General features: G+C 38.0%; 1 protein-coding gene across 6 annotated transcripts in view; it reads right to left on the bottom strand.

The window, feature by feature from the left end:
* Positions 1–3,393: 3,393 nt before the first annotated feature.
* Positions 3,394–18,197, bottom strand: part of STAG2 (STAG2 cohesin complex component) — a 75,665-nt gene continuing 60,861 nt past the window's right edge. For 4 of the 6 annotated variants that reach the window (XM_082061779.1, XM_082061781.1, XM_082061780.1 and 1 more), the window contains exons 24-34: positions 16,264–16,438; positions 15,728–15,867; positions 14,563–14,664; positions 12,285–12,433; positions 11,608–11,736; positions 11,069–11,274; positions 10,461–10,650; positions 10,262–10,375; positions 8,391–8,517; positions 7,983–8,060; positions 3,394–5,307 (exon numbers count right to left, since the gene is read on the bottom strand). In XM_082061779.1, the coding sequence (XP_081917905.1) occupies positions 5,284–5,307; positions 7,983–8,060; positions 8,391–8,517; positions 10,262–10,375; positions 10,461–10,650; positions 11,069–11,274; positions 11,608–11,736; positions 12,285–12,433; positions 14,563–14,664; positions 15,728–15,867; positions 16,264–16,438 (1,434 nt within the window). In that variant the 3' untranslated portion in view covers positions 3,394–5,283. The other 2 variants (XM_082061784.1, XM_082061783.1) reach the window with 2 other exon arrangements.

Below are 18,197 nucleotides of genomic sequence, written 5' to 3'. Positions count from 1 at the left end.
TGATATGAAAAACAAGTGGATGTGGTTTGCTTTCTTGTTTTTGGTGGGGTTCAGCAGTCTAAAAAGAAGAAAACAGAATATAGCCGGGTGAAAAGAGAGTGTTAATGAGAGCTCTGCACGTACGTCACTCAGGAGCTGTGGTTTAACCGCCCGTGCCGGAGCCGCAGCAGCCGGGCTGAGCGGGGTCTGGCTGCCGGGCAGGACCGACGCAGGGCCGAGCACACGCCAGGGGCCGAGCACAAGCCCCACGGTACGAACACAGCCCCGGCCAGCCCAACCGGGTCACCGCACCGACCAAAGCGCTGAACCGCGGGCAGCACCGCCCGGCGACGGAGCTCACAGCCAATTCTGATTAAAGGTTCATGGGAAAAAGCTGCAGTTAAGGTCAAATGTATTGAATGAGCAGTCTAGAGTAGGGCTAAATTAATGTTTATAAATATGTAAAGGGTGAGTGTCAGGAGGATGGAGCCAGGTTCTTCTTGGTGACAACCAGTGATAGGACAAGGGGTAATGGGTTCAAACTGGAACACAGGAGGTTCCACTTAAATATGAGAAGAAACTTGTTCCCAGTGAGGGTGGCAGAGCCTGGCCCAGGCTGCCCAGGGGGGTTGTGGAGTCTCCTTCTGTGCAGACATTCCAACCCGCCTGGACACCTTCCTGTGTAACCTCATCTGGGTGTTCCTGCTCCATGGGGGGATTGCACTGGATGAGCTTTCCAGGGCCCTTCCAACCCCTGACATTCTGAGATTCTGTAACTATGCACACGGTGTTCCTGCTCCAAACCCAGCTCTCTCAAAGGCACTCCCAAAGAATGGAAATAAATGGGACATTGGCTGCTTATTCAAGAAAGCATTCAAGCAATGTCCACAGCCTGCCTACCAAATCTGAAACAAACTGCTGCTGTTCACATCAACCTGATCTGTCATCACCCATCACAACACCATGAAAATGTCTTCAAATTAATTAATTGATTTTTCCAAAACTGTATTGTATCACTTGAACGATTTCATGAAGTAACTACAAGGTTCATATCCCTTTCCTAATTTGAGATTTTCTAGGACCCCTATAGGTTTTATTATTTTGATTCATATTTTTATTAACGGCTTTTCAGAAAGTGCAGAATTTAAGCTCTTACGAGCTGAACACAAATTTTACTTTTAGAACTGCTAACTCCAGCTTTTTCTTTGACAAAAATAATCTAGGAAAAACATAATGGCCTTTCCTCCTCTTCTCCAACCCAAACTGCTGGAAAAGCTGCGCAGACACTGGCCAGCCCGTGTGGGGAGCAGAGCCGCAGCGCTCTGTCCGTCCCACCAGCGCCACGCGCTTCGGAACCGGCGCACAGCCTCTGCGGTCACATCTGCAACGCCTGGCAGCGGCTGCAAAACGCACAACAAAGGCAAATGCATCTCTGGTTGGAAGGCACTAATTTACAGAGATCCTATGACTCCAAGTGTAGCTGTTAAAAACTGCAAAAGAAAAAAGAAAGATAAAAAGATTTTATCGAAGACATACACTCAAGAGAGCTCAGCAACACGGAGAAGGGAGAGAGACAGCTGAGGAAATGACAGGCAAAACTGACACTGAATTGTTACTTTAACAGAATTATTATTATAGAACAGTATTGTCCTATGTTACCTTGTTTTCCAAGTACGTGTCATCACCCACCTCCAAAAACACGGTCCCTTTCAGATGCCAATAAATATTAGAAATTAAACCATCTTGATACCAGATATTGCTTAGGGAAAAAGGAGGGAACAGCATAAGCTGCATTTCAGTACCCTAAACTGATTAAAGAATATGAAACTAAAGCAGTTAAGCAGGAATAAGTATATTTTTGAAGAACCAATTTGTGTTTTACCAAAAGAATTCTGAAAAACAAATTGTCAATTATGACAAATGCTTCAAAGCATGAATAAGGCGTGACATTCCACAGGCTATTAACAAAAGTAAGGTAGCTATAGGCTGAAAAGCAGCAAAATGCTATTGTGAATCAAAGCAGCTCAAAAACCTCAGTAGACTTTTTATGGGTAGGAAGTTATAGCTAATAGTATCAGTACCTGAAATCCCAAGTGTCTGTGTAGACTAGCAGGAAAACAGAACAGGGAATTTTAAAGAGGCAATTATTTAGTTATACTGAGACTGGAGAAGATGGGGATTTACTAACAAGCTACGGGACTCAGCACCACAGCACCCAAAGGAAAAAACAAAACAAACAACAGCAACTGCTAATGTCTTACGTATTGTCTTTGGTTGTTTAATGTCAAGAAACACTTTGTACAGAATATGAGAAGACTACTCCTTTGAATTTCATTCTGTGTCAATATCTTCCCTGTGGCCTCTGGTAAACTAGAGGACAGGCTTTACCTTCTTGGAACTGTCTGTTGTTTTCTACATTTTAACCACATATGTTTTCAAAAGTCAAATTTCTTTCATTTACAGGCTTTTGTATCAAAATGGTATAACTAGAACAGACTTTACATTGTATAGCGAAGGTATTTTTCTTGTGTTATAAACTTAGAGCCTACTAAAACCATTTTCCACAAGATACTATTGACCTTACAGCAGGATTTAGAGACAGGAACGAACATTTGTCGTAATAATAATTTAAAAAACAAACCCAAAACACTCAAAGTTACATTAGCAAGTATTAGAATTATTATCTCTACCATTTTAAAATGACTCCTTGCAAAAGCCCTGTAGCAGAAAGGAGGTTTCCACACCCAGCCAGGGGGCTGGGCTGGAAGAGCTGGTCTGGGTTTCCCCTCATTTCCTTGCTGACTTGCCAATTAAGCTTAAAAGGTTTATCAAGTTACGCTAAATTTAAGAAATGGAAAGCAGCATAGACTTTTAGTGATATTTCAATTTGACTATACACAATATCTCCAACATCTTCATCAAAAGCATTCTGAGTAATGTCAGATCAGAGTTAATAAGAAACAGAAACAAACAGAAAGGCTATCGATACACTTTGGAAAAAACGTAACACAAAAACAATTAACCATTGATTTCTTGGCATGTAAAAGTTCTATACAAATTTTAAAAATTTTATTTGCAGGTACTAACCTCATGAAAAGCTCACTCTGTATTTACACTAATTCTTTTAACAAGGTTATCTCAAATTAAAGCATATTTCAAACAATCATGATTGCATTAACTTTTCTACTTTAAATTATTACCCAATTAGTGCTTTATTCACATTTTAAAAACTTGTACAATTTATTACAAATATAAAACAGTGCAGTTTTTCATACATTATCCCAACTCTGAGACAAACACTTAAAAGACATGGAAAAAGATTTTGATTTCTATAAACATAACATTTGCATTACTCACACCCCCTTCTTCACTGGCCTCCCCTCACCCCCACTTAAAAAGATCAAACATACAACATACTGCAGGTTTATTTTTATTCAAAAAGTTACTGTCTCAAGACATAAATACAAATCAGAAAACAGTACAATTAGGACAATAGAATGTGGAGGACAACAGGTTAAGGTAAATATATAAAACATTTTTAGCTGGTTGAAAACAAAGCTGTAAGAACTGCTTTCACAAAGAAACACTCCTTCAAGAGTAAGAAAAATCAACTGAAGTTTAAAATCATATATACAGTCCTCTCAGCAGTTCTATTAAATGCAGTGGTGTGAAAAACAATATAGGCAGTACTTTTAGACATGAGAGTATTTATTTATGTAAAATGAGTTAGGCAGATCTAGTTTTGAGTTTGTTGTTACCCCATGACTTAGTAAAATAATTCTATTTTATCATGATCCTTTAGATTATCTATGGTTTTTGGCTACCACAGCCGAATGGTTCATTTCTGAGTCTAGAAACAGGAAGCCTTTTTGTATTCACCCATTTGGGGAGATTATTGTATTGCAAGCATATTAAGGCATGGAATGATTAAAATAATATACCTCAAGAACTGAGAGACAACTGACAAAAAATATACATATGTAATATAAGTTAATATTTCCTTTAAAATGATGTCTAGCTGCCTAAGCCTCGCAAAATGAGCCGATGTCAAAATGGCATAGATCCACTTTCTGGTTTAGACCAAATTTAATTTATTTGTGAATGGACACAAAATGAAGTTTAAAGCTTAGCTTTCAAAGAATATTATGGGTTGTTTATGAATTTCTATTATCCAATCTAATTTACATACAGAGGAAATGTACTGTAACCTGTTAGAAGTATCTTTAACCTGAAGACTGCTTGCAAAGACAGATAGATAAAACAATATAAAATACAAATTTAAAAATCATTTTTAAAGCATGAATTCTCATGCTCTTCTATTTTTAAACATTGTTAAACTTTCAATATATTTCTGAAACCTCATAATTTTAAGTTGGAATTTAAAAGTAAGAAAAAACTAAACAAACTGCGCAATTATAAAATCAGCACCAATTTATATATATATATAATTTTATTTAAAATTTAGATCCCTATTCCCACACTCTAATAAGCTGTATAATTTTTGTTTAGAATTTTTCTGCAAACATACTACAATAAGCTTCTTTTATTTGGAGACAAAATACAGTGGCACTACTGGAAGGAATTTCACAACATTACATTTTTCTTAAAGGACAAGCAAACTTTCAGGGTTGGTAATGGGCAAGCATGACTGAGATCTGGTACTTTCCGGTAGTTCGTCGTTTATGGACCTTTCTGAGAAGGCTAGCATGAAGCTTTTGGAATAAAAGTGTGGTTTAGATTAAGAAGCTGTTGAAATTCTCTTTTATGCATTTTTGCCATGATTAATTGATACAAACCTTCTGCTGCTGAAGTTTGCATTTAATTTAAAATACTGACACTCTTCTGGTTCTATCAGTGTAAGAAAACCAATCCATCTATTGCAGTTCATGGATGTAAACAGCAATCCAGCAGAGCTCATGATTATTTAGTATAGCCAGCACGTGTACAGAGAGGGGCTCAAATCTGTACCAAACACCTCTCAGGCTGTTAGATTAAAACTCAGAGGGAACACTTCTTATGATCTGGAAATAAACCGATAGCACATAAATAAAATATTGATTTTTTTTTTTTTTTCCCCCCAACAAAAAGTGTAGCTTATCCTCAAATTGTTTACTTGTCCTTTACATTATTTTTTTTCAGGCAAACAAAACTGCCCCTTCAATGCACTTGATCTTGAAAGCATGTCATTCTCCTTAGAGAAAAATCTGTTCAGAATTTCACTGTATCTACCACAATTTTGTATTGAAAAACTTCCTCTTCCACTTAGAAAATGACTTCACCACTGATTTATTTGTTGCTCTGGTATTAAAACATTGACACCCCAAGAACCTAAAAAAAAAGTTAGAAATGGTGTCAATTTGTAGTCTACTACACATTTAACAAAAACAAAGCAATTAGTATATGATTTAAGATTAAGACACTTCAAGATATGTTAAGGCATTACAAGTTTATTTTGCTTCCAAACCAGGTTTACCACACTTCTGATTTACGCAATAATATGCAAAGGGCACCTCATTCATTAGAAAATATTTTTCCCACACTTGAAATTAGCTAGATCCAGTAGGAATGTGATAAAGACTGTGCTTTAACTATTTTAGGTAATAATTGCAAAATAATTTTTAGTTAGTTGCCTTATTTAGACTTCTTTGACAAGGGCATTTTCTAGGGCTTAACTTGAAATCAGGTGTGCAGTTTCCAGCAATCTGGGATGAAACGCTCTGCACACCGGCTGCTGCTGGCTCTGCGTTCATAACGACAACAGGACATCTCGCAGCAGCCAGGACACGAACTTAACGCTTCCTATTAAATATATCGCCCTTGTCAGGAAGGCAGTGGAAAAATAAAAGAATAATCAGGTTAAAAAATCAAACCACTGTCCTTCAGGAGACTCTCTGATGAAGTGAAGACAAAGCTTTCCTGAAACAAAGAATCAGTTTCCACTTCCCACGTGGGATCAAACCATATAGTTTTCTATGCCAATGGAGGTAGGTATCACCACTGATATGCCAAAAAAAACCCAACCAACCAACAACAATCTCAGAAGATCCAGATCTTATAACTGGCCTAGCTTTTATAGGACTTTATAAAATCAGAAAGAGCCACAAGAGACTTAGTTCTCCTGAACCTTAACACTGCTGTTCACATTTATCTGTTTACAAACCAATTTTTACTGTTCTTGGTATTGAATTCACTCTAGATGCATCATGGAATATAGCACTAGGCGCAACTGCCTCTGGTGCCAGCAATAACTGGACATATCAAAAAATGAAAACAGACTAAAATTTGGATAGTAAACCATGCGCATCTGAATAAACTAAACAGCTTTATTATGTTTAGGTCTATTAAAAACAAGTGCAACTCCAAGAATAATGAACTTCTGAAATAAATTATATTAATAAAGCAAATTAACTTGATCCAGAGAAAGTTTTTCTGCATTTATGATTTCTTCTTCCCCCCATTTAAAATGCTGCCCGACAAATTCAGCTCTGACTCGTGTTGTCTCCTAAGCTATTAGCAGAGCTTTCCCCACGCAGGCAGTTACAGGGATTCAGGTGGGGTTCACACTGGAGAGCAGCTGTTTCTGCAGGGTCGGGTTTGCTAGGGCCGCCCCTTGCGGCTCCCCTGGCAGGAGCAAAGCCACTGTCACCGCCTGCCACCGTGTGGTGACACTGCCACAGTGCGGCTGAGGCCCGGCAAACCCCGGCTCATGCTGCAGGGATGGATGAGAAATAAAGTAACGGGAAAGAAACCCTAGCTAAGCGTAAACCTCTTAAAAACCATTCTTAATTGGTTTCAGAGACTGAAAAGTTAAAGGGTTTCTGAAGTCAATGAAATGCACCTGTAGAAGACCAAATTTTCAGCATTGTCAGAATAAAAATGACTGGTATTTCACAGATCTATTAATTGAAAATCAAGAAGGGGAGGGTTAGTGCTATTTTAAACCAGAACATGAGAAAACAGGTGATATATGTTCCTGGTGTTACTTTGAAAACAGGACACACAACAGCTAGATGCACAACCTAATCTGATTCAGTAGTACTAAAGCAAAGGCCTACTGGTACAAAATATATGGATTTGCATTTGAAACAGTATTTAAGACTTCTTTCTCCCATGACAAGTTCATGCTGCAACAATACTGTAAAAAATACACAATCGTCTTCCAAATTCCAGCAATCTGTCCAAGATTCCCAGGAAGCCTTGTTGCACTGTCCTCGGCTGGCTTGCTGCAGCTTGTTATTTCCAGTGTAATTTTGTACCAGCTACGCAAGGTCAAAAATGGCTGCATACATTACAAGTGGTTCAAGACAGAAGGAATCCCTCATGCAGATTTTTAAAAGAGTATAGAGACTGCAGATTTATCAAGTCGGAAAAAGGGGCAACTGCAAGCAGAAACTACAGACTTCGGATGTTTTGGACCTAAAACTTTATATGGAAAGAAAAAATACCTCTCATCTCTATAAACAGATATCTGTATTATCTCTATTATCTATTTTGTCCAGTATCTTACTTATGCACACAAAAGTAAATATGCCAATTAAAAAAACAAAACCAAAAAACACCTAAAAAACCCCACACAAACCATCCAGTGCTGACAGTTGGTACTGACAGAGTCACTCAACTAAGCTCATCACAACAGGAAACTTGTCATTAATATTGTGTATGCACTTTGTCTTTCTAGAGCTCTCTGCTGCCAACCTCTGCAAGGGTCTCTTCTGTACCAGATGGGTTTTCTTCTCAGATTCAAAGGCTTTTGATTTTTACATAGCTATATATAAAGTCTTAAGGACCAAAATCCTATGAACGTACAAAGAACATTGACTACCTTAGAATTTACGAGGCTGAATTACAGCATAAAGTATTTCACTGACTGTACCAGTCTGTCAAAATAAGCTAATGAAGACAACCTAAAGATTGCGTTCTTTCCATTTAAAATTTGAAATAAGAGAGTAATGTAACCTTAAGACTGATTTTACAGCATTTTCCTCTTACGTTAGTTAACCTACCGATTCATCCATGATTGAAGCAGGGTCAAAGAAATCTGGTTTTAGTTCCGTTCTTTCTCTCCTGTTCTTCGATGGTGGCTTTAGAAAGCAAGCAAATAAACACGTTAACTGTAATTCCTGAAAAATAGTGAATTTTTAAATAAATGAAGCTGAACTCTCAAGGGATAAGAATTTACTGGGGATAAATGTTCATCTCTCATAACTATTACAGGAAGTGCTCTTGCTTTTTGTATGGCAGTTTGAACAGATGGCACTTCTACATACATAGTAGCACAGCCATTTAAGAATACAGAGATCAATAAGAATTGCTTTTCTGTTTCACCAAAAAGAAAATTTGATTCAAATATCCCACTTGAAAAGCAGAAACACAAATCCAAAATACACTATAAAGACAAGTCGATTTCTTACTAGGTCTATGTCCATAGTGTCGAAGTCCATGCCTTCATTGAGATCTTCAATCCGCCCTTCTGACGACATCATCACATCTTCAACAATTGGCTCTTCATCATCTTCCATTAGACTTGTGCCACGTCGACTGAAACGAAAAGAAAAAGCATCTTGTTTAGCACCAAATCAAATTAAGTTTTATCTGAATATTTTAAAAGCTTATAATTCAGTAAAGAACTGCCAAGAAATTACAACTCAATTAGACAGAAAAGTAATTAAATAAATGCATAAATACTGTTAAAGAAAGCTGGTATTTAACCAGCTAGAACAGGGGTATCAGACTCATTTTCACTGGGGGCAACATCAGCCTCACAGTTGCCTTCAAAGGGCTGAATGTAATTTTAGGGCTGTATAAATGGTGGAGCAGTTACATTTATTACAGTCCTAAAATTACATTTGGCCGTTTAAAGGCAACCGCGAGGCTGACAGAGCCCCAGGGAAAACAAGTTTGATACCCCTTCTAGAAGATACCGAGAAAGCGAAGAACAACTAACAAAGATCAACTTATGGAACCTTGTGGTACACCTCTAAATGAGGATCCTGAGATGCTGCAAGAATTGATACGCAGATCAAAACTACCCCTAGTTCAGAGATTTCCATGCAAGTGTTTATGCTCAAGTGAGAGAGAATAGAAGTTTTGCAGCTTAAAGAAAAATTGTTCCTGGCTTATGACAAGGCAAGGAGGAACATCTCTGCAATGAAGGGGATGCATAAATCCCTTTTCAGATATTCCCACACAGTCCTTCAACCTCACAACTTCTACATGCAACATCAGACCTCATGAGAAAAGTAAGGAGGCATTCTAATTATACTGACTGGTGTCACTATACAAACAACCCAGCTACTGAAACTATAGTGCATGAGTACCGGGATTCAAGAATTAAAAACAAGTAGGGGAAAGATGTAAAGCTCCTCAATATTATGTCCATGGTTTTACAACTTGTACTTCTGTAGAACCACAGAGTCTTCACGAAAGCAGAGAACTTCTAAAACTAGCCCTCCCCTCCTCAGCTAACTAGCTCTGGAACATAATTTCATTTGTGTGCATGTCAAAACGCACCCGTGATGAATCACAGGAAATGACACCACAGTAAGAATGCACAGCCTCTGAAGGACAGCGTTAGGTTAAGAAACATTAGCCTGCCCTCATCTGCTTGCACAACATGAAGGATCCTATAAGGTTTTTGTGTGTTTGGGTTGCGAAGTTCTACAAAAACTGGTACTACAGGATTCCTTCCAACTTTGGTGTCAGTGTAGGTCAGACAAAATCCAAAGCAATGACAGAAATGCTGAAGACAGTAGTTTCTTCAAAATGTATACTTTTTAAAAATAAATAAGCAGTTGAACTCTAAAGTTACAACTCAGCAGTTAAAGGAGAAAAAAAATAGTAGAATTAAGCTCAGCAGAAACTTTCTGCTTCACACATTGAACACCTATTTTAAAACTAATTTTTAGTTTTCTATTTCTAAAAATGATTCCGCAGTTGGAAACACATAAAGAGGATGTTTCATATGTTGCATTGGTTATAAATATCTGCCACAGATAGCATTCAGTTTAATAACCGGTTCCCTTTATTACAAAGCTCACTATTGTTCAATTTTTCTAGAGTTTAAGTTCTGAATTGAGCAAGAAATCAAACAGATCTATCTACTAAACACATTGCCATGCACTTTTGCCACTGCTTTTCTAAGGCAACTTAAAATTTTAAAACACAGGAAAACACTAGTCAAGAACTAGAATATGTATCCTTCTTAAAAGATACAGGAGTAACACCTCATTTGATAAACCCTCCCTCCCCGAACCACTGAAGGAAACATTCCACTCTCACTCACATAGCGTGTTGCAAGTTGGTTCTCAGCTTGACGTAGTTCATCGCTGCCCTCTCCTGTTGTTGTCGCGCGGCTTCTTCCTGTTGCCTTTGAGCCAACATCCACGTTACTTGCGTGCTTAAAAAGACCATTATTCTATTTTAAACACGAACTGGTTTTGTGTATGAACGCTAACACAAAGCAGACCTACTCATCTACGTACTTGTAATCGAGCGGAGCTTGGTGGTGTTCGGGCTGCATAGGATAGACACCCATATAACCTTCTTCAGGTCGCAATCTCTTGGGCTCCCTCATTATTGTGGAAGTCAGCTGAGGCGTCTGCATCATGACCGGTGTGTGCATCGTCTGCTCTCGGTTCAGCCACATGCTGTCACTACTGCTGCTTTCTTCAGCTGGAAGGAAACACAGGACACCCGTAAATTCAAACTAGCCTAGAAGGGAATGTTTAAACATGACTGAAATGCGTGTGCTTTCCACTTCCTGAGAACTGATTTATTCACTTTGTGCCACAAAATCTTGCATGTGCCCCAAAAGGTCTGGATTTATAACCACAGGCTAGAGTATTTGAAATACTTCTGTATTTTGTGACTTAATGAGCATAGTGCCTTTATTTCCTTTTGGGAACCAGTGTTATGTTATTCAGACTCTTCAAATGAAGAGTTTTCCCACCGAGACATGCACAGAAGTTATCTTGTTTTTAAAAAAATACATTAAAGCATACAAAGTCACTCAAGCTGAAGAGGAGGGATGGATGTGTGTAGTTCATATGAGTATCTACTCTAGTAAATCTTAAGACGAGAAAAGTTCTACCTTCAGGTACTTTCCGTTTCCCTGTTGCTGGCTTTGTCTTCTTATTTCTTACTGTAGATCCTCGACTACTAATTCCACTAATCACTGACATAGTATCATCATCCCCACCAGCTAATAAAGAGTTTCTGTAGGACATGAGAGGAAGCCACACATCTTCTCTTCGTAGAGACATCTGAAAGGTCATAAACTTCTCCAAGTAAACATACCTTTAAATGGAAAAAATAATTATAAAGATGCAAAAGATCTGTAACAAGGTATTAACATGTCAAGACACCCAGGTCTCTTCATCTAGTTAACAAAAAGGCCTGACAACAGCAAAAGCAGAAGATAATTTCTGTTCATCCACCATAAAATGAGAATAACAATGATAAATACAATTTACCCTTTGCGATTATACCTGACTGCACTGTGTCAAATTATCTTGATGTGCCCAAGATTCCACTTTAGGTGAATACAATACACATAAACACACATTTATTCAGATGCATGTCTTTTATGGCTATCGTTACAATTATTAAGAATATTAAGGAAGTACTTACACTGTTCTTTTGTCTTGTCTGAGAAGTTTGGAGGAGAACTCGCTCAGAATATCAAGAAATGCCAGATTTAATGGTGGGTGGCTCTCACCTTGCGGATTAGGCTCCTTAAAAGCAAATTCTATGCCATCCCTAAGAAAAATTTTAAAAACATTAAATTACATTAAGTGCAAACTAAAGAAAAAGTCCTAAGCACTGGGAGCTATTCAAACTGAACATCTTTCCTTTACATGAAGAAATTCAATGTTTCCCTATTCTGGAAAAAACAAACAAACAACACACTATTCCTAATGGGCACCCAGATGCACTCTTTCTGTGATGATGCAATAGATTCCTTGCATTTCAAGTGTTCTGCATGAGGCCACCATGACCATCACTGGCAGTGAGGTGGATCAGTTCTGTTACAGATAAAACGTTCAAAATGGTTTTTCATGGCAGCATCAACACTACTGTCATTTATAGGCTCATACAATGATGCTCAAGAACACCAACATTATTTAACATCTGTGTTTAATTCAGGGACCAAACTGCTGTCATCTTCTAATTTATGAATAAGCTATACAATCTTCAGTGCTGATGCATTTCATATTAATAAACTGATTTTGAAAGACTGAAAAGATATTTTAACTTTAGTCAAGTAGCATTTAAAAAAAGGGAAGTAAAACAAAGCACACAATTACTTGTGTAACATAGCAATAGCTTCTCTTGTTTTCAGCTGATCCAGTCCAAATGTTAAAGCAAAACGTCGAGCAAGTTCCTTTATGCCACTGAATGCCGGTGATGATCTGTCAAAATTATAACCATTTTCTTGAATCATTTCATTGAAAAGCTGTATGAAAAGAGAAGAGAGATTTTCATTTATTAAAAAATTATGCCAAACTTCGAACCAATTGACAAAGAGTTAACTTTCAGTAAAAAAGTGGCTTACTGCCTTTTCCCTCCCCCCACCTTAATGCAATGGCCCCAAAAGCCAAACACAGAGATTTAGGAGACCCAAGTCAAAGCTACTCTTGAAGAGTCTGCACTTCAGAGCCCATCCCTGAAATACACACTGGCCAAACACACGTCAAACTGTAAATATGTTGGATGACAGATTTCAGCACTTCCCTAAATTAGGTGTTCTAGAGTTGAAAATACTAAACATTAGTAGGATTCCTCGATACATACACTAACAGAGAAGAAATAAATGGGAGTAAATTCTCACCTGGTCTTTACTAGTTTGTCAAACTGCTACTTTGTAACTCATTGTTTGTTATCTTTTCAAAATATAATGAAGAAATTCTAAAATGGAAACATGTCTTCAGGGAAGTTGCCAAAGACACCAGGAACTCTGTCACTGAGGATCACACTTGTAACTACCCATCAACAGCTGGCAAAGCTGAACACCCCGAACTTTACAATCCTTTTCTCATTCTACCGAACTTGACTGGAATTCTCTTTAACAATTTTTCTATTATTTTCTAAGTTTGTCTTACACATCCTCCACTCTCTCATGTAACACTGAATAAACCAAAACCAGACTTACTAGGCTATGAACATTAACTTTTCATTCACAGATAAATTTGGGCCTATAGTTGCATACTTTTATGTTGGTGTAGCTCACTGCAACTTAGTTATTCCCTTCATCCAATCACACTTCTAATATTTCTTCTCTTGTTAGTTCCTTTTTTAAAGGAGTTTTCCTGGAAAAAATGCTAGTTATGTATTTAACTTTATATGTGGGAGGTTTTTTGTTTGTTTCATAATACTTGGGTCCTCTCATGTCACTATTCTTATTGCCACATCAGGCTTGGGTAACAGCGTAATTGTACTTCCAACACTAACTTCCTCTGTCTGCCCTTTAACATATAAGTGGCTGGTTATTCATGAGATGGAAAAGACTAATAAGAAGAGCATTTACTCAATATCACAAGAATTTGTGAACTCTGGTGAAAAGCCAGCACAAACTGTAAGAGAATTTAGTATTCAGTTGCACATTTTACGTTGCAGTTCCACCAGCTACTACCAGAAGCTGCTACCAAAAGGCAAGGCCTCATCCTCCCTTGTACTGGCAATAGCCACACAGATGAGCCAGCTCAGGGGCTTCATTAAGGACTTTCCCTGGTTATTCTCAACCAGGATCAATATCTAGATCTATATCCACTATGTGGCTTATGACCTCTAGTACTGATAAAAAGGTGTGGGCAGAGAGAGGACAAATTGGAGTAAGTTTTTCCTTTCAACAAGAGCGGAGATCTGTTGGATTACAGTGGTTTGCAGGGGTGGGGCTTTATTGTTCTGAGCCTGTAAATAAGATTCATGCAGATGGATCACGAGAGCAGACAAATCCAACTCTCACCTCAACTGAATTCATCACATCTCAACACAAACAAGCTCAATTACTCAAGATCATGCCTCCATTTCAAAGATAGGCGAAGCCCCTACCAAATCTTAAGAGATACTGAATTACCCAAACTTCCCATTACTCCTCAGAATAGTTAAAAAAAAACAAACAAAAGCCTCAAAGCAAAAAAAAAAAAAAAAAAAAAGCAAAAAAAAAAAAAAAAAGCAAAAAAATAACAAACAAAAAACCCCACAAACCAAACCATAAAATCCCACCACAGAGACAGGAAGCTTTTTCCCTTCTTTATCTGTTCAAGATTAAGTAAACTAGCAGTTTCATACCACATTTCTGAGTATGTGACTCAAACTATTGTTTTAGTTAAGAAGGTATCAGAGAGGTATTCATTTCATAATTATTATCCTCTTACATACCAAATATTGTGCTATGAAAAGTGTTCAATATAGGAAGCCTGACAGTTTTTTTAATAGTTGCAGAAAATGCGTTTCAATTTTGACCTATTTATCCACACCTTCCGTGAGAATTTCTTCATTAATACCTTGCACTGGCTGTTAAACAACAGGATGTGATTTATCACATGGAATTTCATGCATAAAAACATTGCAAACCATTCTTACCTGCTGCAAGCTGAGAATAAGCGTTTTAGCACACTGGATTTTGTCTATCTGTCTTGTTTTACTCATCGTTTCTTTAATGATATCACCATAGTCATTGTAATACTAGGAAAAAATAAAACAAAAAGTTAACTTCTGATTGCAGTTGAAAACATTACAACTATTGAATTCTTCAGAAAACATCTAGGAGTTGCTATTAAAAAAGAACACTTCGAAAAGTGAACACATCATCAAAACGATACCCTAAAACACCTCCAAAATGATTTTAAAACCTCAAATCAGGAAGAATATATCCACTTCTTTTCATTCTGGTCCTATTACTTTAGAGGCAGACTGACCTATTTATCTTCAAGGCCATGACACATTTGTTAATAACACATGGTCACCCCTTCAGGGTACAAGATTAGAATCTAATCTTTTTAGTAACTCCTGTAACTCTGCTGGGGAGTTTTCTATTTTCTCTGCTGAAAGGAAGCACTTATGGATGGCTTCCTAGCCGTGATTTTTCCAATGAAAACGGTTGCCTGTTCAGTTCTTTAAGTATATGAGGTTCAGTAAGTACCCAATTAGTTTATTTAGAGATTCAAAATATATGTAGGGCACTCAGACAGATAAAAGCGGGCTACTCAAATTTTATTTTTTTAAGGGAATCACCAAGGAGCAAAGATTTATCATGTTCATAAAATGAGAACTCATATTATTGTGCAGCTGTGAGTCCCAGGAGTCACAAATGGGGCTTTTATGTTAAAATAAGATAGAAAGAGGTTATTTGATGAGACCAGACATCATGGAGTTGATCTTTGTAAGAAGACTCTCTAAAGGCCTGCTAAACTAATAACTGAATTAAAAATATAGCATCCATCAGGATAAGAAAATAGATCTATTAAAAACAATGTAAAAATAATTATCAGGTTTCCTTCCCACCTCTCCACTAGCCACACACTGGAACTGTGAAACTCATCTCAGCCATTTTTTTCCCTTTTTTATGGAAAAAGAACTTTTCCATAACTTTCCATAAAGGCCTACAAACTACCAACTCTGGAGTGTTGAATTCTTCACATTTTGAATCAGTTATCTTGTAAGGTAAAAAATAAATAGTTATTAAAAAATCCACAACTACTGTGTTCTAGTAGTTTTATTAAGTCCCACTACTAGGCTTCAGATTTACCTTCATATATTGCTTGAAAATGTCTGCAGCTGTGTTCATTTCCACCACAGTATATACAATGAGCTTACAGAAAGCTGCAAGCAGATTTCTTCTTTTGTGCAATGCTTCGATTTTGCTAGCTTCATCGTCCTGCTGTCCATCTGCAAAGAGTTCAGAACAGGAAAACTGTCAGGCTTTAATATTTCATATTCAAGCATTTATGTAAAAAGTGATGTAGGCTAACAGTCAGGATTCCGAAAATCAAATATCAATTCTGACAGCAGTGCATCTCATTGCCCGCTGACCAATCTCTTTCCCTGATGTAGAGACAAAGATACTTGGTGCCTGTTACACCAAACCTTCACCATAATTATCCTCCATGTCCCCAAAACATAAATGCTTTAATTGGCTGCTGACACCTACAAGACAAACCTACCTCTGTGCCCACAAACACCTCTCAATGCCAGAAAAGCAAAAACAAACAAAAAAAGCACAGGGAAACAAATACCTTAGTTAGAAGGCAAATAATATCAAGGAAACGTAAGTTTTGTACAAACCTGCACTGTTATTATCATCATCCTGATCAATGAAGACATGATCCAAAATAAAACTGAGTAGTTCAGATTGCAATGAAGAATCAGGAGTGTAAACAAGTGGTTCCAACATGTCACGTCCTCCTGTCATAATCTGATGACTGAAGATCATCAACACATCACAGAGAATTGTGAAAGCCTGTTAAAAAGAAACCTTAGTAAATACTTGCTCAGAAACTGGATTTTATTTAGAATAATATATTTCCACTTAACTATTTAGAGCTTAATGGTACACACAGGCCACTTAAGTCCTAATGAGCCACAGGCCAGCTGGAAGTCAAAATGTGCAGCGTTCCCTATGGGAGGCTGCTGTATGAAGACTGGGTCTCCAAATAAAAATATTGCACAGCTGAAGCCAACCAAATATCAAAACATTGTGAGATTAAAACACAACGACACTGAAACTCCCAGATTGTGCTGACAGATACTACATCAGGTCACTAGAGAATTTTGTGGACACCAACCATAGTAGAGTTGCCTTTTTTCTTTCCCTTTTTTAAAATTGTTTTGATCACATTTGTAAAATATCTAATAGATGAGGGCATTCAATCCCTTTAAATCCTCATGTCTTGCTTCCAAAAGAACAACTACCTCTTCATTTTGCTTGCTAACTGGTGCATCTGACATCAGATTTAAAATGCCTGTACTCCACCTCCCCAGAAAGATCCCATGTATCGGTACCCAGACTGACATCCTTCACACCAACAGACCAAGGCACCACACTGCTTGGTGCTGCACCTCCTCCCTTTGACTCTAACCTCTTAAATACTTCCAATTTTAATGAACAGATCTGTTCTCTAATTCTTCAAAGCACGTTACTGATTTCCTGATCACAAAAATCCATATGCTCTTCTGAAGTTCCATGTGCCCTTTCACGCGATGAGGGAAGGGAAGAAGAGCTGTGGCTACCGTGCCCTGCGCTACCGAGGCACTTGTAGTTTCTCAAGCATTCACTGGACTCTGCGTTCCACAGCCTTTTAGAGAGACCTGCTCAGAGCTTCAGTAACTTTTGTTACTCACCCTTTCACACCCTACACCTTGTGATTTTTGACACTGGATTGCTCTCTGGCATAAAACATGCCTATTCAGTTCCAGGAATACTCTTGTCATAGCAAGAGTTTGAAAAGCTGCAGTTGTGCAACTCAGACGACTAGATTTTCTACTTCAAGCTCAACCACGTTATTACTGCCTTTAGCAGAAAAACCACTCTGGCTATTTATTTGAGTGAAAAACACACTCAGAAGACAGACTGGCCCTTCCCCCATAGAGAAGTACTTGAAGGTTATTAAAGGCATTTACTTTGAATTAATCCTCCTATCAGTAACTTGTGCTCTTCGCTGGAACCTGAAACTCCTGTGAGCATCCCGGCTAGAGAAGCGTTTGACCACAGACCGGGAGAGATTCAGCCTCTACAGTTTAACCTCTTTCTCTGACCCTGCTACCGTCAGAACTCAAGTATTTCCCAAGATGATGTCTCAACTCTTCTTGAACTTCCATCTAAAGCTCTCCCCCACAAGGGATAAGTGTATGAGAGACTGACTATGAAACCAGTAAAATGACAGCTGTTCACATCTTTACTGAGCAGTACATCATTGGCAAGGCTTCCAAGCACTTACTAGAATGGTCTCCAAATATCTCTCAACAATGCTGCTAACAATTGATCGGCATCTGACTGTACCTAAGGGTGACAATAAAAAAACCCCACTTCCCAACAACAAAATCCCCTATGTTAGAGTGCATGCATGTGCATGCATAAATACATACACTCTTATATTAAGGACCCATTGTTTTTCTCCTGATTCAGATCCCCCAAAATCCTGGGACTCCGCAGAACTAAGGAATATATTGTGCATGCAGCATCACGCTGAAGGGGAACAGAGAAGTTACCCCTGTATGTC

Source organism: Streptopelia decaocto (assembly GCF_964273445.1).
Source record: "Streptopelia decaocto genome assembly, chromosome: 10".
NCBI lineage: Eukaryota > Metazoa > Chordata > Aves > Columbiformes > Columbidae > Streptopelia > Streptopelia decaocto.
This window is presented reverse-complemented; position numbering and strand designations above follow the sequence as displayed.